The sequence below is a fragment of the Phaethon lepturus genome, unplaced genomic scaffold (genome assembly GCF_000687285.1).
Source record: "Phaethon lepturus isolate BGI_N335 unplaced genomic scaffold, ASM68728v1 scaffold4819, whole genome shotgun sequence".
NCBI classification, from domain to species: Eukaryota; Metazoa; Chordata; class Aves; order Phaethontiformes; family Phaethontidae; genus Phaethon; species Phaethon lepturus.
Window position 1 is genome coordinate 56,300 of NW_010564235.1, and position 24,734 is coordinate 81,033.

General features: G+C 35.2%; 1 protein-coding gene across 1 annotated transcript in view; it reads left to right on the plus strand.

Moving 5' to 3' along the window:
- Nucleotides 1-24,734, plus strand: part of LOC104626792 (brain-specific angiogenesis inhibitor 3-like) — a gene marked incomplete at its 3' end in the record, with an annotated part of 55,588 nt that overhangs the window by 21,082 nt on the left and 9,772 nt on the right. The window contains exon 8 of the mRNA XM_010294813.1: nucleotides 20,834-21,028. Coding sequence (XP_010293115.1) covers nucleotides 20,834-21,028 — 195 coding nt within the window. The remainder of the gene's footprint in view (nucleotides 1-20,833; nucleotides 21,029-24,734) is intronic.

Genomic DNA, 24,734 nt, shown 5'->3' on the forward strand with positions numbered 1-24,734 from the left:
CCAGATTAGAATCAGTATGCTTATAGGAACCATAACCTAAAGAACCTTTTAACAACATATACTTGTGCAGATTATACATGAATAACAGATTTAATTTATATGTTTTTAGACTGACATTTACTGGAGCATCTCAAATTTAAATGTAGACATTGGATAACTTACCAACATTTTATAAAATGATACACAGATTTACATTGTATAAATACCACGCAAAATTGAAAAGTACTGTATAGAGATGATTGTTCAAAACAAATGTTTAAATAAGCAAATAAGCAAATTTTATGTTTTGTATATTTTTCTTCCATAGCCCTAAAATAGTTCAGAAAAGCTGTTTTTGTCTTGGTGGTTTCTTTTTTTGTGTAAGTCATTGAGGAACATAAGAGACTAAAATGCTAATTTTTTCTTATATTAGCATTGCTTTGCCATTAGTGTAAGACCAGACCCTCAGGTCTCTAGATCTGCATAACGTATTTGTAAAGTGGGTGAATCTGCATGCATTTGTATCACCCAAAGCTTTATAGACTTGCAGAAAGTTAAATTATAGCTGACTTCAAACTGTGGAAGCAAAAGGAGAATACAACCTTTTTCCTGTTATGTTGGCTGCTGTTAAGGTGCTTTGCAAATACAACTGTTGACTTGGCCGACCAAAAATCTTGACGGGACTTTTTGTAGTTTGATTTCTGCATTATCTGAATTTTATACACGATTTTCTTCATAGTCTATGAGTGATTCTCTTCAAATGGTTCGGGCAGGAACTGAATTACATCAGACATTCCTAGAAGCTGAATACAAGCAGCACTAAGAGAGGCAAGGTCAGAACTATTATCTGAAAGTTAGTTTCTTAAACAGCTTGGTTTCTGCACAAATATTGAGTACCTTTCTTTGTGATTTATTTCTATTCACAATTATAAATTTTAAAACTGTGGTTGTTTCCTTCCATTGTGTAATATTATGGGAATGAAAAACAAAGATCTGAAGATATTTTGGCTTCAGTCATTGCTTCTTCGGACATTTGGGATATAACAAAGTTAGATTTTACTCCCAGTAGGTCAGCAGTGTCAAGGATTTAGTACTCTGCACTCAAAGTATCCTTTTGTGGAGCATAACTTCAGAAAACTGGAAAGAAATACAAGAAAGGAAAAAACCTTCTAGATTTGCTAAGCTGCTAGGCACACAGGAATCACTGTGGAAAACACACAGGATGAATTAACAATAGGTCTGTCCCATAAGAATAAAGGAGACAGCTAGGTAAGAAAAGAAACTGCAACCCATGACTGAAAGGGAGTTACATCGCAAACTGATCAGGAGCTTTTAGAGAAATTTGTAAGAGAAATAAGGTAAATCCCGTCAAATGTGTCAGTAAAAACTAAGAGATGTGAGAACTGAGAACAAAGTACAGTATTGTTCAGGAGAGAAGACTTCTGTAAATTTATTTTTATAAAAATAAGACCATGTTCTCATAAAAATTTTAAGAATATCTTAGATTCAAATAATATAGTATCAGTTTCCAGAAATACTTAATTCCATAATAGTTAATTCTAGAATAATTCTGTACCTGTTCCAATATTTTTGCTTTACCCAGATTTTGCTCAAAACAGGTCCTCAATATTTTTCTTATAAGCCTATCGTCAGTGGTAGAAAACAGAATATAGGAATTGTCTTGACCAAAATATTACTGAAAACAACAATAGACTACCTTAGAATCATAGAATCATAGAATAGTTTGGGTTGGAAGGGACCTTTAAAGATCATCCATCATAGTCTTTAAATGTCAGAGGAAGACTGCTTCTAAACCACTGACTTTGTGGAGTGTTTGTGCTTAGGTAGGATGAATTCAGGCCTATCATTACAGGGATATAATGTGGTAAATTTGAGTACATGCTCTGTGTGGGAAGATGTTGCTGAATCACATCGTCAGTGAAAGAGAGATCTGCTTTTTATTTGCCAGTTATAACAAATTAACTCAGTATTTGCTGTTTGCTTCTAAATTTTATCTATTCTCTATAATTTTATACAGCTAACTCACGTGTGTCTGTGAGTGTGTTATGAATTAATTGTGCCATAGTTACAGAAATTCTTGAACTGGTCCTGAACAGAGCCAACAGGGCCAGAGAGGCTTTTTAACTCAGATACAATACCACTCCAGCGTGACTGTAATATCTCCATGGGCAACATGGGTTGGAGCCGCACAGATGCTTTAATGTGGGTGGATGCCTGATCAGTAAGTTCTGCCAGATATACTTCAGCTTTGGGAAGAATTGGTTTGGTTTTTATGTGCAGCATTCCTTGATCCAAGGTATTTGTACACTGTGTTGAAAGGCACATAGGTACACTGCACAGAGTCAGCCAGAGACCGGGAAAACTTCTTTGCCTGAGCTAAATGATACCTCTTCCAAGCTCTGACTTACTCCCACACCTCTTTCCTCATAATTCTGGGTCTTGGGAGTGCTTTTGGTTTTGAACACAACACACAGGTGCACAGATTATCTCTGGCACTAGGCTAAAGTTCAAATGTAATTTCGAGTCCTGAAAAGTGTGATGCAAAAACACACAAGTAGTACCCTTCCAAATAAATGGGAAATCTCTGATATTGCCTGTGAATTGTTAACATAAAAGAGAAAATATGGTGTATATAAATATGCATATATATGCTCCCCCTCCCCCCCCCAAAAAAACTCCATTTAACATTCAGTATTTGGAGGGGAGTACGAGTTTTAGTTCCAAGAATCAACAACTAAAGTGTTGATTAGTGAACACAATATGTTTGAAATGGCCACAGCTGCATGACAAATATACTTCTCAAAGAGCTCTAAGCTTTAGCAAATTTATGTAATTTATAATATTACCTCTGTATTATGTTAATTTATGCACCCCAAATCAGAACATTTCTTTTGTTTATAAGGTCATAATAGGATGGTAATTGCATTTGCTTATGTCACCAGATGGCTTATGTTTATCAAAATCTGGCTTTTCCTATTGTAACACTGGCCTGATGCATTCACTTTTGGGGCATGAACTTGGAATTTATCAGATTTCAGTAACTAGCATTTGTCAGTGCATTAAGTTGTGAGACAACTTCAGCCAGATGTTTGCTGTGTTAATCTAATTTACTCAACAATCATAAACTGGGAACCTAAAATACAAAGTAAAAAATACAAAGGAATCTGTAAGTTATGACCATGTGAAAATAAAACATGAAGCATTTGCAGAAGCTTCTTTTTCCCCATGCAGTTCTGTTACTACAAAATTGTGAAAATATTTTTCCTTTTAAATGGTATTATTGCAATAATCAGTAAAAGGCCATTTTGTTTTATAGATACTTAGTCCCACATTATTGACTATACTTGCTTAATTACTTGTTAATTACTTCTTAATTACTTGCCAACTTGTACTGAAACACATTTCAAAGAAATAACCTGCTCTTCAGACTTCAGAATGTACAGCTCTCATCTGATACCTTTAACACACTTAATGTTTCAACTGTGGTTTCAGAACTGATTCTTTCACATACAGTTTAAGTTTCAGAAAAATTTTTTAAAAATTTAGTGTAAGATAGTTGTCACATCTTATAACATTTTAAATGTCATCTAAAGAGTGTTTGCTTGCTGAAGAGAATAAAGGAACAGAATATATGAAATAAATGCCATCAAAAAGACAGATGTTATACAAAAATTACAGATTTTACATTTTTGCATTTTTGTACTTCATTCTTAGAATTAAACCAAAAGATATTAACATATACATCTCAGGAAAAATTAAGACAAGGTTGAAGACTTACTTTTCTGATATAAAATATCTGTTTTACATTAATGTTTCTATCTAAATACTCTTTTCTAAATGCCAGCACCTTATGAAATATGTCCTGAAGACTATTTGATGTCAATGGTGTGGAAAAGGACCCCAGCTGGGGACATGGCATTCAATCGATGTCCTCTCAATGCTACAGGTACAGTATTCCTTTGAAATTATATGGTGATAAAAAAGGGGAGAAATCTGTTGCATTGTGTTCTAGCCATAATCATTACTAGATTCATCTACATATGTATATATGCATATATGTGAATACATCTATATAAACCCCACATATTTACATATTCATATACATGCATATAGTATATACATGTGCATATATTCTTTTATTGCTTACATATATGCATGGATCTGTGGTGTGTGTATATATATACACATTCATATACACATTACAGACAGAGAGAAAAAGCTGAGAAGAAATCAATCTGACAGGACCTATCAGGCAAAGTGATGAAAATGAAACAAAACATAAAAAACTTTTCAATTAAGCAAACACTGCTAAAAACCCACCAAGTGAACATTGAAATGTGTTTCAGAATCTTATACTACTCTCTATACACTGATGATCATTGCATTAAATTGTTTCTCTGTGTGCTTTTAAAATAGATGGAATGTAGTTTAAATAAGGTTCATTCTTTCCAATTGCCCTCACTTACATAAATACTTTCTCTCATCTTTGTGACTTACAGGCACCACTAGCAGACGCTGCTCTCTCAGTGTTCATGGAGTGGCCTTCTGGGAACATCCAAGCTTTGCTAGATGCATATCAAATGAGTACAGACACTTGCAGCATTCAGTAGGTGCAAAGCCAGCTTTAGTACTTGCTCTGTTTATTCATTGCTAATCACTGGTGTGAAAAAGAAACTTATGTATTTACTCTCAAGTCAGATTTCTGATAAGAAATGCCAGGAGGAAAATAGACCTAAAAAAGAATAATTTATATTCATGTATATTATTCTGTTCTTGTATATTGCTGGTGTTTGAGTGAAAGAAGCTTTGTCTTACTGTAGAAATGGAAAAATGAATCAGATTTGCTTTTTTTATGTCCACTGCATGAAATTTAAATAAGGGTCAGAGGTAAGACACACATTTTGGTTTATTAAAAAATGAGGTGTGAATAAATGAGATTTACTGGAAGGGTGACCTGCTGAGTAATTTTATAATAGCTTGAATCCTTTAAATGTACACTAAGAAGTCAGAAACAATATTTCTTTTTGCTACCAAATTTAGAACTTCACCTTCAAATGTGACAATAGGAAACAATTATAAGGTAAAGCTATTGCAGTGTCTTGGAAAAAGTAAAGTAACTCTAGATGAAGATATATTATCTAGTTTTTTTCAGTATGCTTAACAAAAAAGTTTCTTTGGAAAGCATAAGCATTATACATTTGTCCACTGCCTAACTATATTCATATGCATAGATGTAATACATTGTATATATTGCATTACAAATATACTACCATGGTCTATGCTAGGTATGTTAAATACATTCTATTCCTATAGCTGAAGCATTCAGCCATATTAATATGATTGTGGGAAGAGCTCCTTTGAAGATTCTCATGGACAATGGCTTTTGCCTGCATGATATATTTTACTGACATTCTTGTTACTCTGCCTCCTTTTCCAAAGGCCACTGCTTCATTAATCATTCGGCAGAGGAGCACTAATACAGCCGTGTGCTTCATAACTTCCCACCCTCTCAATCAGGTGTAATACTTCCATAGCATGTTTAAAAATCTTTGTTGGCTTGAAAAGTAGTAGCCTGGCTGCCATTCCTCAAATCTGACTTGCGGGGATTTTGATGAATTCCTTTGAGCTGCATTTCTGTTTCATTAGACTCCAACTTAATTGAGGCCTGGGATTCAGTTTCAGGGTAAGCCAAAGCAAACATTGTTTTTAAAATAACACAGAATAAAGTGTCAATGCAATTTTCCCTATTACAGAGAAACTTTCCTATTTTATACAGCTGTCTGCATGTTGCTCTATTGCTTTAGTGTTCACACTGGAAAAAACAATAAGTTGGCTGTAACTGTTTTGCATTTTATATTTTTGATATTTTATTCTTTTGCAACAGCTGCACATAGTATGTCTAAACGTACTTCATAGGTATGGACAGCAACACATTGGTATTTCATTTGCTTAGAATCTGTAGTTTGGTAAAGAGCACAATAAAGGCAATGACTGGAGTTAATGTAGACACAGTTTTGAATACTACTAATGTCATATTGCAGAACAAAAAATCACATTTTGTGACTGAAAATATTAGATATTTCAGTAAAGCACATTACTTCTCTTTTACTTGCTATTTTTGTATTTGAATATTACAATCTTCTGAACTATTTAAAGGATTTTGAAAGATTTTAAAGGATTTATTCATCTTGATCTGCCTGACCAGAAGACCATCCCTTTAGAGTTTTGTTCCTCTGCTCTTACCTTTTTACATTTCATATAAACATTTATTCATAGCATTGATCCTCATGCCACTGATTCTGTAGTGTTATTCAGCCTTTTCTTTTTATGTTATTGCTAGAAGTCATCTATAAGCAAATCAAACAGTGGGAGATGTTCTTTCATGTTATGCAGTGGTTTGACTTACCTGGCTAACTTTTGGTGAGGCACTGATATTTTCTGAAGAGCTGCAAGCCTGCTTGGCAGGAAGGGGTCATTGTTGGACAAAAGAAGGCATTTCTAACCCAGATCAGATTTATCTATTCTTCTCTATTTCCTTTTTCAAAATATTAAATATGATTAGACCACACTGTGAAATAATCTTTTGCCAAAGAACATTTAAAAATAGCTAAAGCTTCTTTAAAATTACACAAGCATCTAAACATCATCTTATTGCTGCACAAAATTTTAGTCTATTTTATATGCATACAAATTAAAGGAGAAAAGCAGATTTCTTTTAAACTTGGGAGCTGTTCACAAAGAAAATCAGCTTGTCTTACATCTTACTGCTTCTCAAAGTGAACACCACATCATATTTAAAGAATTGTAGAAAATAGAGGTAAAGACCTATAAGGTCATCGCCCTGCAAATGTAGGCTTGTCCCCCCACGATACATATGTCAGCTCTATAAATCCCTGGAAATAGGGCTTTATAAGGAAGCTGCTGACAGACGGTGTTGCTATAATAAATATGTGTTCTTATGAAAGCATTTATGAGATGCTTCAGTATTCTTAACTTACCAATAATGTTATTTTACCAACTCAGACCAGGAATAGTGGGGGGCATCATTCAGTTCTGTGAATGTTCCTGTAAAATCTGAGCCTGAGCTGAATCCCTTTTATTTCTTACCTGAAATACATAAAACAAAAACTGGTGCACAGTCTTCAAAATTCTGAAGTTGATTTAAAGCAGTTGATATACATAATATACATACAATACTTAACACATTAAAGCACCCCCCCAGAGGAATACAGGCAGGTCCCTGTCTCTTTGTCCTCCAAACAAGCCACATATGACCCAGAACTATCCCAGAAGTCATGTAGTTGAAATCACATGCTGCTGTGCACATGCAAATACTTTCTAAAGAAAAGCATTTCATATGCTGGGAGCCAGAGAATACTGCCTTGGCCACAGACCCTGCTAACCTGGCCACACAGATTCTGGACTGGAAGCTTACAGTTATACTAGTAACTAAACTGAACAGGGTGACTGCCCAAACTTAAACACTGCCCTTGCAATCATCTACACTGTTTAACTGTTTATCTGTTAGCATACTCCCTAACATGATTTAAGACCATACCAGTGAGCACTCTCCCAAACAATGCTTAGCATTCTTTAGAGGACAGCATGGCAGAGACACCATTCCTAGCAGGCAATAAAATCACTGTTTTCCCGAACAGAGGGAAGGAAAGAAAGTTTAGCTTGAAGGATATGAGCAGTCTGTGTTCTTTGTCCTCAGGGCTAGACAATATTGCCATGGCTATTTTATTTACCAGTATTTACTGTTTATATAGAAAAAATTCCTTACATTTGGGCAGCTTGGACTGTAAGTAGAGATGTTTAGGGCTGCATGTATCCATCAGTAAGGTTGCACCTGGACTACTGTGTCCAATTCTGGGCTCCCCAGTACAAGAGGGATATGGTGTTACAGGAGCAAGTCTAGCAAAGGGCCATTAAGACGATTAAGGGACTAGAGCATCTCTCCTATGAGGAAGGGCTGAGAGAGCTGGACTGTTGAGCCTAGAGAAGAGAAGACTCAGAAGACTCTTATCAAGTATGTAAGGACTAGAACAGAGGCTACAAGGAAGACGGACACAGGCTTTCTTCAGACATCCCTTCCAACTTCAGTCATTCAATGATTCTGTGATTCTGTGACTCCCATGAGTCCAGAAAATTGGAAATTCACACAAGGCAGAAGTCTAGAAAAGTTAATTCATAGACTTCCTCTTTAATATTGGTATGATTTTTACCTTCTTCCTAAAGAAGGTAAAATTTTAAAATCTTTGAACCCTTTCCTACAAACATTAACAGAGGTTTTCAGCAGATCTCCACATTAATCCAGAATTCTTGGCTATATATAGTGTAGAATTTTACTGCATAATCACAGGTGACTGACCACTGAAGACTGTTTCCTTACCGTATGTAGCTACAGTAGGTTCACTGCCTCACACACAAAGCCTCTTGTATTTTTACAATTTTCTCTATTACTCACCTGGAAGTGACATGGGACAAATGTCAACCCTTAAAAAGCAGCATTAAAGTAGCAGAAACCCAGGTAGTGTTGCATGTACTTCAGCTTGACTCAGGACTTGTATGAAGACCAGTATGGTAGCTGTAAATCATGCTAAAATGACACTATCTTTTCATTTCAAAATCCATTTGGAAGTCTATTTGCAAAAGGTGAAGAGTCAGTAAAGTTAAAAATACACTTGAAATGCTAAAGATAATATACTTTGCTCATAACCCCCGGCACCACGAACAATTTATCTCTTTTTTTCCAGACACTTACAGAATGTGTCAGGCAGAATTACTGCCTCTACTCAGGATAGGCATGTAATGGCACTTCAGATCCAGGGTACTGGCACCTCAGAAGAAAGGAGGGTTTTCCATTGGTTAAATGAAGTTGTCTAGACAGGTGGACCACTTCTTGATACATATATCAATATTGTACACAATATTTTATTGAAACAGCTTCAGAGTAACTCACAATCTTGAATTAATACATCTCCTCAACATATGCTTGAGATCAGGTTCTTCTACATCTCCATTTCTTGTTGATGGGGAACTGAGTGAGACCAATTAAGCAGGAAATTTCTCTCTGGTCTTCTGAATTAATGTCTAGCCATGGTTCCTTCTTAATGTTCATACCTCTCCATATGACAGCACAGAAATTCCCTGGCATGGTAAAAATATAATAACTACGGGGCCTCTGAAGAGACTATACACTGGAACATGATGAAACAGTGAAGGGGAACAGTTTGGCTTCTGGACTAGAGATTGTCAGTCAGCTTGCATTTTTTGAGGGCACAGTGCCCTACACAATTCATGTGTAGGAGCTTGAGTAATAGCAGTTAAGAGGATGATGCACTTCAGCTGTGCCATAAACGTACAACCTGTACTTTCATTAGTTTATTTTACCTTGTGCACTATGGAATACAGGTCCCTTTTAAATCTAGGGATGCTAATTAGATCTCTTTGAATAATGGAACCAATTAGTCATGAATAATTTATCCAACATTTTGTACAAATCAGTCATGAAATGAATTCAACAAATACTGTTTGACCAGCTTAAACAGCTGGTTGACTAATATGAAAAACTATTCACTGAACAAATTAAGGGACAAAAATGACAAAAGCCATGAAATAAACCCTTGGGAAATTATTCGGTTAGCTCTAATAATAATACTTTAAGAACCTAATCAGGATTATTCTTACTAAAGCATTGTAAGTGGAAAATGCAAAGTGATAAATAGATATGTTTTGCCTTATTGAATCAAGACATAGAGGATCAAATAATAACTTGATGAACAGAAAAAGAAACATCACAGATTATGTATCAGTTTTTGTCCTGGATTTCTTGTATTGCCCTAGTATGTTTGCAATACCTGCAGCTTTACTTTAAAAAAATGCTCTTGGTCAAGCATGGTGTTTCAGGACTGTTAGCAGTCATCTTTGCAGCTAAGAAGGAATATTTTGCCAAATGATGCAAGTTTGTTTCTTGAGAAAGAAGGGATTACAGCAAAGAAAATCTTCCAACTGTCTGTTTTATTGTGGATGGAGAGGGAGTAAAGTCATAAGGTTGAATAAGATCTAGTGGTAGGGGATACCCTTTCTTCAGTTCCTTCTGGATAGTTCTTGGTCACATACTGATCACCAGATTTCAGTTAATAGGGAGGAACTTGCCTGCTTTAGATTATATTCTCAGAATTTGGAGGTTTTTTCTCCTTCTGTGGGCTAGACATGGTTTGGGTTTTCATGCTATTTTACCAAATCAATTACTGCTATAGCAGAAGTTATGGACCTTGTTAAAGCCTATTCTCTCTTTCTACCTTTGGCAAATAGTTTCATTTTCTGAAAACTGAACTCCTTTGGTCTAACTAGCATATTTTAGTCTCTTTAAAGAGTATCTGTTGGTAACTTAATGGATTGATATATATAGAAAGGCATATTAGATGATGATCTAATGACCCAAACTTAGACTGTATAATATTATGAATTATGCTCATTGCTTATTATCTTCTTTTGATCTGGAAGCAGAAAATGGTCTGCCTAATTATTTTACCTAAAATTGTTTACTTGAGCTAGTACTTGGTTAATTTGGACTAGTATTTTCTAAGACACATTTTCATAAAAGAAAGATATCTCCAAAATATTCTAAAGTATTATTCTGCACACCTGAAATTTTATAAGTAGATGAGACATTACACAACTCCATTGACTGAATACACTGTCAAGTTAGGTTTATCATCACCGTGAGGGATTGCAAACTGAACCTTGTTGCCCAAAGGAATTAAAGCAAAAGACATACCGTATATTTGTATTTTGGCTGCCACAACTACCACAAGTCCAACTGGACTGTGTAATTGATACTTTGACACAGACCAACTTTAAATTGTTTTTTGCACTTATTTAATTTCTAGGATTTCAAGTGTATCTTAGTAAGCTGCAACAATAGTTTAGTATATAAGGCAATATCTAATTTCTGGTTTGGTCTCTATTGCTTTCTAGATTTAAGTTTAGAAAGGAACCATCATGATTAATCAGCATGACATCCTGCATGAATTCTTTTTGAACTAGCATATCTCTCATAGGAAGGCATCTAGTCTTCACTGTAAAAAGTAATGCAATGGAGAATGCATCTTTTTTTTTTTTTTCAATTTTCAATTCTCATGGTTTTGCAAGTTTCAACCAGCACACTTCAGATTGGTTTGATCTGCTGAGAAATTTCATGCTCTGCTTTGATTCTTTGATTTTTATTTTTTTTTACTTCATTCATTTGGATGAACAGGGTAAAATCTTTCCTGAGAATAAGAAATTCAACTATTTATACTATGATGGGATGTGAGTGAATGCAGGACTAGGAATAGAATCAGTGATTAGGAGCCCACAGGCCTACCTGAGATGGTATCCAAGAAAAGAAGAGTCACTGAAATGCCTCAAATAAGAGTTAATTTCATTTTCATACTCTCTTGAGGCTTATCAGATTTGGTACATTATAAGCAAGAAGAGCAAGACCCCAGCATTAGGAGTGTCCTACATCATCCTTTGTATGAACAGCTGCTTCTGAGAGGCATAGCTAAAGGCTTCTTCATCTATTCTTAATTCATTCTATGGATGACAGCCACCTAAATTAGAAAAAAACAAAGCAAACAAAAACCCAAACAAAAACAAAGAAACCACTCACCTCCTCCCTCAACTCCCAAATCCCCAAACCAAAAAATAAAATACTTGAATCAGAGCTAATGTAGAAAATGAAAATGAGATTAAAATAGTTTGGTATGGAAGAGCAATGAGTTTTCATAGCTTATGAGATCATTATGAAATTAATATCTGAAGCCTGTATGACCATTTTAAATGAAAACCATTAATGAATAAGATCTTACCATGGAGTATTAGAAGCTTATTTTTTGTATAAGGAGAAAATACTTGAATATATAGGGTTATTCTATTTTCTACTTTGTTATGCATGCATTCTAAAGTGATAGGAATTATTGAATCAGAAAAAAAGATAATTTTGTGAGGGATCTGCTTATACTGGTAATATATCACTGACTCACCACACCCTGTAATAGCCCTTTTGCCTAAAGTGACACTTCATGTAAATGGCTTTTGGACACCCTAGTTGGGAAGAGATTTGTACTATGCTCATAAATAATGAGGAAGACTAAAGCCTGTCATCAAGGCACTTGGTTTCTGAAGGTCATCTCCAATATTACAAGAAACTCTCTACTAACACATCCCATTTTCTAAACCTGTGTAGCACAGTTTTCAAACCTGGATGATGAAATTCTACATTTAGTTGCTTTGATTAAAACTAGGTACTAATTTGTGCCAATTTGAGTGATACAACACCTAAATCAAACATGCATTCATGTAGACTTGGCTGCTTTTCTATCAGAAAGAGGAAGTTGGAAAACCGAAAAACCTTTTAACTCTTGAGAGTTAGGAAGGAAAAATCTGCATATGAAACATCATACTGATGTCAAGATATTAGCACTTATGAGGGAGCATGGGAACTTATGCAGGTGAATCTTTGCATATCAAACTGATAATATAGCCATAAAAATGCATTTCTCCTGCTTCTAGTTCATACTATAATTTTGTTTCCCCTTTTTCCACAGCAGCGTTATTCACAATTTTGCAAGTGCTTGGCTAAAATATAATTTGATAAAAAGAACTCTGAGGTGAATAATGATTTGCTCAGCTGCAGCTCATTAGAGATGATTTTGTTTTTCCAAATTATATTACAAGGACAGCTATCAGCCTGTCCATGTACTCCTCACTGAAATGACTGCTGTTCTCTGGTGAATGAAAGGCTTCCTCCCCAAAAAAATTACTGCTCTTTTTTGCTAGTTAAGTTGCTTCATTTCTTTTTCTATAGCTGCAGAGCAAAGCAGCCAGGCTGAGTTTTGTAAATTTGAATGTACAGGCCTCAGTAACAACAATTTTGTTCTGCCTCAGTCTGTCCTTGTCTTGGTATATGCCAGATCTTCCTCTTCACCTTTGAAGCCTTTGATAGGCAGGGGAGTTATATCAGCAAATGATCAGCCTTCCTTGCTTTGCCTTCCTTGTAAGCCCAGAATCTGCAGAAGTCAGCTATGTTTTGTTACCTCTGTATCTTGACAGCAAGATAGCAAATTATTTTCTCTCATCAGAAAGCTACTGATCAAGAGATTGTGGCAGGCAACAATTTTCCCCTGCCTCACTAACATTTTCCCATTCTGCATGGGAGAAGATTAAAACTTCAGAAGGAAGCTAATGACTTCAGTATTGCTGTTTGCTTCATGGTGAGGGCACTCATTTGGTTGTAAGAAAGCTCTGCCTGCTTTGCCCTGCCAAACTCAGTGTATGGACTGAAATGTTGGGGTTTTGAGTGCTTTTAACACCATGTTATAAAGCTAGTATGGCTTTCTCAGTCTCCTAACAGATCTGCTTCACCCTCTGTAAATAAATATGCACTTTGCCAAAGAGAGGAAATAATCCAATAATTCAGCCACTCAAATGAAATATATAGGCTAGAAACCAACTGCTCCATTCCAAGTGAATGGTTGCTTTTTCCATAACTGTCTATATTACAATAGGTACCAGAAATGAGCAGCTTAGGAGGGGAATGAAATGTGTTTAAAGCTACTGTTGTACCTTCTCCATTCACGAAATTATAGTTCTTGATCTTGCCAACATACACACGCACCCCAGTCTTAGAGATGCTATACAGTGGGAGTAAACATTTACCTGCTATGCTGCATAAGCACATCACAACTTAATTCAACTGGGTAAGTTGTTTTTCTTCCTTTCTGCTTTTGAATATCTTCTTTTTAATAGCCAGCCAATCCCACTTGTTAAATTCAAAGAAATGTCCCTGATATCATCTCAGCATCCATAATCATCTTTCCATGTCTGATTTACCAAAGAGTAATCTGTGTGTTAATTGAAATGTGTTCCTGTGGTTTCTGTTGCTGCTGTGTCTGCTGTAGCGGTGACCAGCTGAGTGTTCCCTGATAACATTAATATTCCAAACCAACCAACCTGCAGCCAACAGGTGAACTCCACTAGGGTATGGCAACAGGGAAAACAAAAGATGAAGGCTATTTAGGAACTCAATAAAGAAATAATTCATCTAATTTTCCCTTAAAGTCTACCAAAACTGCAGGAACCTTCACTCCAATGCAGCTGCAGAGTGACTGCAGGAATCTGGCTAGGCAGCTAGCAACGAAGAAGTAATAACAGCATCTCTACACTGACAATCATTTCCCTGCTTTTTTGTCCACTACTTCGTTTGCTGCATTCTCCCACCATAGTTAAGCTCAGATTTGTTAAGTATGTAAGACACAAAGGATTTTTTACTTGCCTATTACTTAATGCAGTACTCCCATGAACAAATTAGGGCTCCCCAATAATGTTAATTTCCTTGAAGAAAACATTCGTCCTGCAAACGGAAGTGAGAGTCGTTGGAATGACTGTATAGAAACATAAAATCATATAAATATATAAATATGTTAAAATCAAATAAACATATAAATTGAAGCAGTTAATCAGAGCCTTATGTTTAAGGGACACATACTTACCAGGATGATCATGTACTACTTAAAAAAAAAAGACAGCTCATTCTTAGGATGTCCCTTTGTGACACCCAACCTCAACCATTCAGTCAGTATGGAGAGCCAGGAGACTTTACCTCAAGCAGTGTTATGTCTGTCATAGAATGAAAACAACTGTCAGAGTCGTCATTCTCCTTTTCCTATCAACTCTTGCTCTTGTCATGTGGTATTATACATAGATAACAAAAATCCTGAAGACATGCCTTCTGGTTAAAGGAAACAACAATAACAACAAGATCTCTCACACAGCATGCCAATGTGAGCAGGATTTAATCACAAATAACTGGAACATTTAATAGCAGTACTTAATAAAATAATGATAGAAATCCTGGTCCACAAACACAGTGATAAATATAAGAAGAAAAACAAGCACCAAAAGAAGTGATCTGTTTACTGATTATTCATTTCTCATCCCTAGAGACATTTGTTACTCTACTGAACAGCAGTCTTAACTATTCAAAATATCTATTAAGATATTGTGTTGAATCCATGTAGAAAGCAAAATACTGAAATGTGAAAAATGTTAAAATACTTTATAATTACTTTGTCACTTATTTGGTGGTTATATCTTGAGGAGGACTGGAATAAGTGACAATATCGATAATGATAAAAAAATTACAGAATGGGTTAAAGTGGCAAAAAAAATCTCTTGAGCAAAATAATGAGTCTTCTTGTGAAAAATGAGCACAGAACAAACCAAATATTCCTCTGAGCTGTTCACATTCTTTTTCTAAAAGCATGTTAGACTTCTACAGATACTAGATTTTTTTTTTTCAAAGATTTGCCAATACACCTCATCACATACAGAAGAGCACATACTTTTCCCTGGCATCTGTGCAGAAATTCATTTTGCCTGAGATGAATGCACAGTATTCTGTGTGATTAAGCTGGCTCCTTTTCTCTAAAAACAAATCACTGTTTTGAGCAGTATTTTGCCTAAGAAAATGTAAAAGTATATGACAGTGGGATGACTGTTTGTATATAGTGAAACAACCCTCACTTTTGTTTTCATCAATGTAAATTTAGAATAAGTTCCTTAAAGCACAGAGTTGCAGTGATTTCAGCTGGGTGCACAGAGGCAGACTAAGTCACATTATCTGCAGAAACTTGGTGCAGCAGATTGCACACCATGACAGTGGATAAATGCAGGAAGGTAAAAGCTCAGTTTCAGGGTATGCCTTAAACTTTGATGTTTCTGGTTGGGGTTATTAGGAGGCTTTTTTTTGGGTTCCAGAACCTTTGCAGTGACCTGTTACAGAATTACAGAATTGAAAGGAAATTCATGAGACCATCCAGCCCAAACTCTGTCCCATCAGAATCAGCCAGACTTACATTATTCCAACATTTTGGTTTTTTCTTGACTCTTATTTAGGCCTCTAATGTGGAAGACTGCATAGTCTCTTCAGGTAAACTATGGTAAATAATTTCCCTTACAGTTGAAAAGTTTTCCTTAATATATATCCTTAATCTTCCTTGACACAATATATACCAATTATTTTTTCCCTTTTCTATTATAAACAAAGGGAATATATGATTTCCTTCCTCTCTGCAGAAACTGTTTATTAGTATGCTATGATCTAGATTGAGACTACTAACTAATTTCACTGATGACAAAGTGGAAAATTATTTCGTGTTGCTTTAGCAATCATCTCCTTCATTGAGATTGTTGAATGTATCAAAAAGGAAAAAGACTTTTATATGACATTAGGTTATGAATATTCAGATGCATACCTGAAGACACATAGCTGTGTCTTTAGAATTTACTCTATCTCTTTTAAAAGATGGATGAAATAATATTCTTGAACGCTGAAATACCCTGAAAATAAATAAATAAATTGTAAGTAATTAATTATATTAAGGGAAAGTAAATGAAAGTTCTAGATTCTGTGCTAAAATAGTTAAAGGACTGTCTGCTGATAATGAGAACAAACACCCTGTAATGAAGTTTTTCTCAAATCTGAAAGGAAGAGCTTTCTCACAATGACATCACATTATAGTTTAAACATCAGCATGCTACATGAGTTCAGTTCAGTGCAGGTTTATACCTATGGGCATACTTCAGCTGCCAAAAAAAGTTTTTCTGCCTTTTTAATTTCTGTGCCTAACTTTAAGCACACAACCTTTCTGGACCTTAATGCTGCTAAACATAAAAGTAACTTTAATGCAAAATAATTAATTAATGTTTATTGAGGGGTTACTATCAATTCCAGCTTCAAGATTAGAAGCTACAGAGGTCAGGTAATGTAATTCAGAGCATTTAAGATAAGTTTTCAGGTGCTCTGGACTGTTCTCTAGAGAAACCAATACTCTCAGGAGCTTTTAGGTTTGTAATGCAGTTGTGTAATTCAAGTGGCTATTTGAGCTGATGTGAATATTCCTTCCTGTTCTGCATCTGAAGATCATTATCAAAATACTAGTGTTGGTTTGTGGAAGTGCAAAGCAAAGTGGTTTGTAGATTATGATCAATTTCAGGATATATTTTTATTTCAAACTATCTTTCCTTACTTCTGTCTAACACTTCCTAATTTGGGTTCTTATAGTCCCCACTACCATAAGATGTATTAATGACATCATTAGTAATACCTAGCCATGAATCCAACATCATCTTAAAAAATAATGAGAAAAGGATGATGGTGTGATTACTCTTCATATTAATAATTTTTTTCAATCTTTTATAGGTTTCTCAAGGGTTCATTGTTTTCTGTCCTTTTAAACCCTGTCTAGCTGTTAAGTTTGCAGTAATTATTATGGAGTAATAAATTTGTACTTCAATTCTGGAGACCTGAGAGGTCTGACTTTGTACAGGGTCATTTTTATTATACCATATTTTCTGATAAATCTAGGGACAAAGGCAGTTGGACCCCGAGTCAAAGTCCAGTTAAACATTTCAGTAATTTTTCAAGTATGCAGACATATAGTGCAGGCAGCTAGAGGTTGGGCTGCCAACTGAAGTATCACTTTAACAGCTGCTTCATTTCACTATCTCTTGGCTCATAAACTTTATTTTTAATGATCCTGCCTGTAAAACCACTAAAAAATGACCTTCACAGAGAACTAGAAGGACCTACAATGGTGTCAAAATAGCTTTCTTGGACAGTGCATAATATCACTGACCATAGAAAATAAGCAGTATTTGGTGAGAAAGACATTATATGATTGTATATAAATATCATTATCTATATAAATGATATATAAAATATTATATTTTATGTATCATTATGATATGCATCATAATGATATATATATGATATTCTGTATGATATTCTGTATTTTCACACTGAAAGATTCTTGTGGTAGCTGTGCAAGTAATCCACTACTTTCAACTCATACTAATCTGGACATTTTCATTGGCTTTAATAGTGTTGCACCTGTCTACATCAAGTGAATTGTCTGTGATTTTAAAGTTGTGTTTAGGAGCTATAGGCTGTCTTACAACAAGAAGATACATTATGTAATAAAGTGATAATAAATAGGCTGCTAATTCTTACCTTGCCCTGCACGTTGCTTGCTGATCTGTAGTCAAATCTTTCTATTAATTAACTCTAATATTCACCAACTTTCCTTACCTGAACACATTGCAACCTTCTGTTTTGTTATGCTACCTCTAAGAATATGCTGCTAGTCTAACTCCAGGCAGTGTGGGCTTGGAGGGGTAGCTAAGGATCAGGGAAAGGAACTTCTGAGTTGGAGCTTGAGAGGGTGAAGAAAGGATGCTTGCAAAGCTGTGTACGAGTGGTATGGCCCAACAGAGGAAGAGTACTTGTGCTGGGAAGCTGATCTTTGTGCGTATGCCATTTTTTAAAAAAACAGTTACAAATTGAGCTGTAATTTTAAGAACCGATAATTCTGAAGTACGTTAACCACCTGCACCCAACCACAACCCTGGCTACTTCTGAAACAGGTGTAATAATTTAGTCCTGTGTCATTGTAGGCACTTGCTAGACCTTTTTTATCATTGTGTCCACAAGCAATCAAAACGTCTTGCTGAAAGTACTAGAGGGTATACTGCAGCTCCCACTTCTGCCGCTAGAGATCTGTAAAATTTTTCACTGAAAACAGAGTTTTACTTGCTCAAAAGCTTAAAAAAGAGTCAAAACTATGATGATTTTAATTTATTATTTGCATTCCAAAAGCAGTTGAGACCAAGATTTCTGTGTGCTATGCATGGTCCAAAATAAACTCCAAATTGGCCCCTGCCATCTTTAAAATGTAATATTAAAGTCTAGCAGGAGCAAAGAAAAAGAAATGGGGGGGTGAACATACAGATGGAACAAAAGGAAGCAAAATAATGCAATATAAAATAAACATGTTAAATAGTTCAGCAACTTTCCTACCAGCATTTTATACAAGCTTTAAAGGCGCAGTAGAGTTGTTATGACTGACCACTTTGCTGTTGTTACTGGAATTAAAAGAACTGTTTTATTCTCTCTTAAGCTCTGCCTTCAAGTTGTGTGATGCCTTTCCCACGGTACATCCTGAGGCACATGTTAGATTTGGGAGTTCAGCTTTATGGACTGTCTTTTATGTAGTATGTCTTTTGAGCTTGACTAAAGACACACTGAACATTTTTAATCCTCAAAATCTGGAAATATGCTCTGGGGTCAATGAACAGCTGGATGAGTTCCAGCAAAAGTTCTATTATTCTGTGTTACTATGCTAGTTGATGCTCTTTTAATTTGCTACCCAGACACACGTGTGAGCAGATGAGTCAAATGGCAACATTTCACAGGAAAAATCACAAACCAAGTTCTTGTTTGCCTTCTCTTTTTCCCAATAAAATAGTTCATAATGTTATGTATACAACATCAGATCCCTGAGTATACTCAAATTAATTTTCTTCCATTCTCCCACCTTTTTCTCCACTATTATTTTCCTGCAAGATTACTTTCAAAGCCTCTCCTTCTAAAATGAATAGAAACTGCACAAAAGAATTTCTGCAAGAAAGCTTCTTGCCTAATTACTTATTACAGCATTCTGAAGACTGAGGCAGGTATTTATTTGTTAAAATAAATAAATTATTTATTTTTAACATTTTATTTTTTATAAATAAATTATAAACCCAATAGTTAACTACCTCGGTTCTCCTCACTGCAATTTTTGTTGGAAATACTTGATAGTACAATTATGCTTGTACCTCTGTACTCATGGTATAGAGTAGGTTCATTCCTTGCCCATGCTGCAGTAGGCAGGTGTTCTCCCAAGTCTTAAGTATTTCTAGGGTTTGGGCAAGCCTGTTGTGGTCCATAACAATCTCCAGCTGCTATAAAGATGACTTAGGGTCATAGACATATCTTGAAGAAGACACTTTGCCCAGCCCCGGCTGTGTTATATGTATCTAGTTTATCTCAAGTCTGGTTGAGAATGTATCCAAAATATGATCTAACAGCATGAAAAAAACCCCAACTATTTAGATCATGTAAGATCTAAAAAAACTATTTAGATCTTTTTCAGCCTTGGCTGGCCTTGTGACATCTTGTATGCATCTTCCTGGGATGCTGAGTCAGATTTAAGAATTAATCAGATCCACAAGTTAAGCTTCTTATCCAGTGGGATTCTTCTACCAGCATATGCGTTTTGTATTACATCTATTACTAGCCCTGTACAGATCTGCTGAGAGAGCTACCACTAAAGTATGCTCTCTTGGTTGATACACAGGAGCAATTCGTAGTTTAATTTGCATTTCTTGAAAAACAAACAAGATTGTTCCAAGTTAGCACCTTTGTGGCATTAGTAATACAGAAGAGAGCACCATAATCAGCTTTTACTCTTGCATTCACCAGCCAAGCTGGGCTGGCAGAGATGACGGGTATAGTTCCCTATAATAAACTAGATTATAACAAGGAGTGCCTTAGCATTTGCCCCTTTCAGAGCTCTTAGCTGTTTAATGAGTGGCAACAGTGGTTCTACAGCTGTTCCTCTGAGGAAGACCAGTTTCTTGCTATATCATGGCAATAGATTAAAGCCGCAGTCCAGGCCATGGGGTTCCTTTGAGAACATGGATTTTGAGAAATTATTGGTGTCCAAACAGAAGCAAATGCGTGAAACATGACAATTTCAGAATCTTTCACTACAGAATCCATGATTCTCTAATAGACATAATAATTCTGCAATCATAGTCTACTATTTTGTCTTCCCTTTATCAGGATGAACTTTGTTATAGTGGCTTTAATATTTAATATTTTGGCTGTGTTTAGAATTTATCATACCTTTTTATCAGTAAAGTAGGTTTTGATATTAATTTTGTTCTTCTGGTACAGATTAAAGAGCACCTTGCCAAGGGACAGAGGATGTTGGCTGCTGATGGCATGTCCCAAGTAACCAAAACGCTATTGGATTTAACTCAGAGGAAAACTTTTTATGCAGGGGACCTTCTGATTTCTGTGGAAATTCTCAGAAATGTTACAGACACATTTAAAAGAGCAAGTTATATCCCTGCTTCTGATGGGGTGCAGGTAAGACAAACGTTATAAGGGTAATGTTTCTATTGATGGAGTTTATGTTTATTATACTGCATGTCCTCTGTTTTTTTTCCACTGAGGAAACTAAATCTTCTGAATGATTGACATAAACATTGTTCACGTAAAACTAAGATACAAGTGTAAAATAGGAAAAGAGTCAGGTACATTTAATGAGACAAATATCCAAAACAACATAGCAAGTGAAAAATATAAAATTCTTTCTTTGTAACATTTATTTCAGTATCTTTCTCTTTCAAGGTTTGGTTTGATTGATAGTGATGTGTTGGAATGTTTTGCACTAAGCAGTTCAGTAGTGTTGTTTGTTCTAGTTCTTTTCAGTTGAAAATATATCCATAGTCTTTAGCTATGTAAATCAGTTCAAATAAATAAAGCTCATTAAAAGTGCACAGGAGTGATGGATAGCACATTTGATACGAATTTCCTATTTATTTCATGTGTTAGATTAACTCTTCTTGTGCAAGAGGTCACTTAAAATACTGTCAGAGCTAAAAACACTATAATTATTCCTACTCAATGGTCTGCACAACTCACTGTGTACTGTTCATTAAAATAAATATTTCACAAGACTTCTAGATCAGGATACTGGTTTCATCTATATCTGAGAATTTTAGACACTTTTCAAAGACTGTAGGTGTACTGAAAAAGAATACTAAGAAGATAGATGTATATATTATTTATGGAAAAAAATGTTTCATGATCACTCATAAATTATTAATGAAGTTATTCATGCAGGTCATGTGCATGAACTTGTTTGTGTAAAAGTAAATACATTTTGGAATATGTGCAAGCATATATATGGAGGTATCTTGGAAAAGACAATTTTTCCAGAATTATGTTTTCGAGAGCTTGCTATTATATTTTATTTTTCTTGTTTTTCTATGCACAAGGAAAAATGAATTTCCATAATTAAACCAACATTCCTTGTGTTGGCCTGTAGCCAGCTGAAAATTATATTTTTTGAACAGTGCTTTTCACAAAATATTTTAGCTAGACAATACTTTTTTTTAATTGAATAAAAGTCAATATCTTTTCCTATTTACATTAAGTTTTATTATAAAACACGGTGTTATTTGCTGAAATTTTTCATGCATCTAATAATCTCATAGTCCAGAGCGACTTCTTAATTGTTCACAAGCACTAAAGAAAACTTTGGTAGAGCCAGCCTTGAGAAACTTCTTGGCACAAGTGATTTTGTTCATGGGCTTAGCAGATCAGGTCATCTGCAGTTTACATTAGAGAGCATTTGATTCTTTTCCCACTAATGACAGTGCCAAAAGTTCTGTTCACTTCAGCAATGTAGATCTGTTTCCCAAATTCATAATAATATACCATCAGAACTTGGCAAAATGATTAGGATTATTTTAATAATTTTTGATGAATCACTTTTTAAGTGAAGAGATGAGAAAAGGCCAAAATTGGTAAGCCATATTGTGAAGGGAATAAGGAAGGATTTCTCAAACCAAAGAAATATCTATATTTCAGGATTAAATGTTGAAATACCAAGAGGTCTTAAATCCCAGATAAAAAGAAGGCACTGAAACTCAGAAGAAAATTAAAAAGTAAACGTTTAACAAATTGCATGCTAAAGTAAAATCCAAAACGAATGCATAGTATTCAGGAAAGTAAGTAAAATCAGAATTAACCCCATGTTTTGCACAGGGGATATATTAAGCAGTGTTCCTATTACTGACTTCTGATGATATAAAATGAAAACAGCTCAGTAACATCAGTTTAAATTTTACTGTCAATTTCTCAGAAACCAGGATATATGCTACCATACTCTGGAGGATTGTTTTTAATCTTTATTTTCACTATCACATATTTTTATACTTTCTAGTCCATCATCAAAGTAAGTGACAAAAAGGTGAAAATGAAAAAAAAATTCACAAAAATACCAAGATTCTTCTTTCTGAGGAAGCTCTGTGTGGTCTTCTAATTCCATTCTATTTTTTGCACTAGATAAAGAGTCAAATTTCTTAGGTGTTGGGTTTTTGTTTTAAAGAAATTCTCAGAAAAGCATGAGTGAGGTTTAAAATCCCTGAAATTCATAATTTGTCATTTCACATGATATAAGAAAAGTAGATCATGAATTATGGGTAATAGTACTTTTTAATACAAAAACAACACTTCCATTAATACTGATAAAATAAAAGTGTTTATGTCTTAGTATATTTGTTTCTTATACATTCCATCCATCTGTATAGTCCCTAAACTGTCTATAACCTTTGGCTTATATCCAATATTAACATTCATGAATAGTGCCAAAGATCTTATTTAGACACTCCATAACAAAAAGAATGAAAAGTAAGATCAAATTTGAAAATTTAAGGCTAATTACTCAAAACGAAGATGCCATTGCCTGTTGTGTTGTGTAGAAAATGCCACTTGTATAGGCAGACAGATACCAACAGCAAAACAAAGTATGTCTAAAGTATGTGTGTCTAGTGCCAAGTTATTTATTACATAAATTTCTTCCTTTTTTCTTTTTTTTTTGCAACAATATTTATGTTTACATTGCATATACAGTGTCAGGATAAAAAAATAACCAGGTATGAGGCAGTTAAACAATATGGAAGGTATCCTGCATCAGTGACTAAAACCAGCAGTACAGTAGCAGAAATAGCAGAAGACAAGTCATGCAATTATTCTACAAGCAAGGTCTTTCTCTTACTATGGGGATTACTTTAAAATACACTGTGTAGGTACACTGAGGTTCTGAGATGGACACTGTGCTATTACTTGTGCGAGAAGGATTCTACCTGGAAGATAATTAAAATTTTAAATAAGCATAATGTAAGCAATGTTTTGGAACACTTTCCAGAACTTGTTTAAGAGTGCTTGAACTACCTTCTAAGGAGAGGATGGCAGGAAAGGAACTACCTTTCAGGACAGGATGGCAAAGTAAACTGTACAATCCCCTGATCCAGCAGAGGATTGTACAGCAGGAAACAAGTTTTCTCCCCAAAGAAGTTAGAGCAGTATAATCCCATTTATATTAGCCACAGGGATCATTGCTGTCAGTCAGGGATTAACAGGATTGACCAATGTTTTTTTCCCCCCACTTTACCCCTCTCACACACACATTCCCTATGCTGAAGTCCAAAAGTGGAGGTGACTTAAGGCTATCCATTAATTCCTCCTAGGGAGGAATTCTTCTCCAGCTGTATAAAAGGATTTATGACAGCTTTATGCCTGCAGAGAGGTCAAAGAATTTGGACTGGAACAGAAAACTGCAGCCATTGTATTATAGAAGAAAAAGATTGAACGGAAGGAAATTAAATTAGGAAAACATAATTGTCCATTCCTGACTGTAACTGGCATTATTCACAAAAAGCCTGGGCAAAAATAAAGGACTCAAAAATTTGGCTCTGGCTCTCACAACATTTTCTATAGCATCCAGTTCAGTAATACGTAAGGCCTGCCACGAAGGAACTTGATTCTACAAGGAGGTCCAGTGTTTACTGCAGTAATACCATCAGATCACATCCATAATGCTTCTAAAATTTAGCCTTCATACCTGCCAATCATTTTATTAAAGGCCAATGCTGTTTCTTGCAGCATTAATATGATGAGCAAGAAAATAGTCGAAGTAGGTGAAAGACTTTTTAACCCCTATTCCCCTGTCACCTATTTTTACTGCATCTAGTATCTATTCTTTACTGAAGCAGCAAAGCCATTT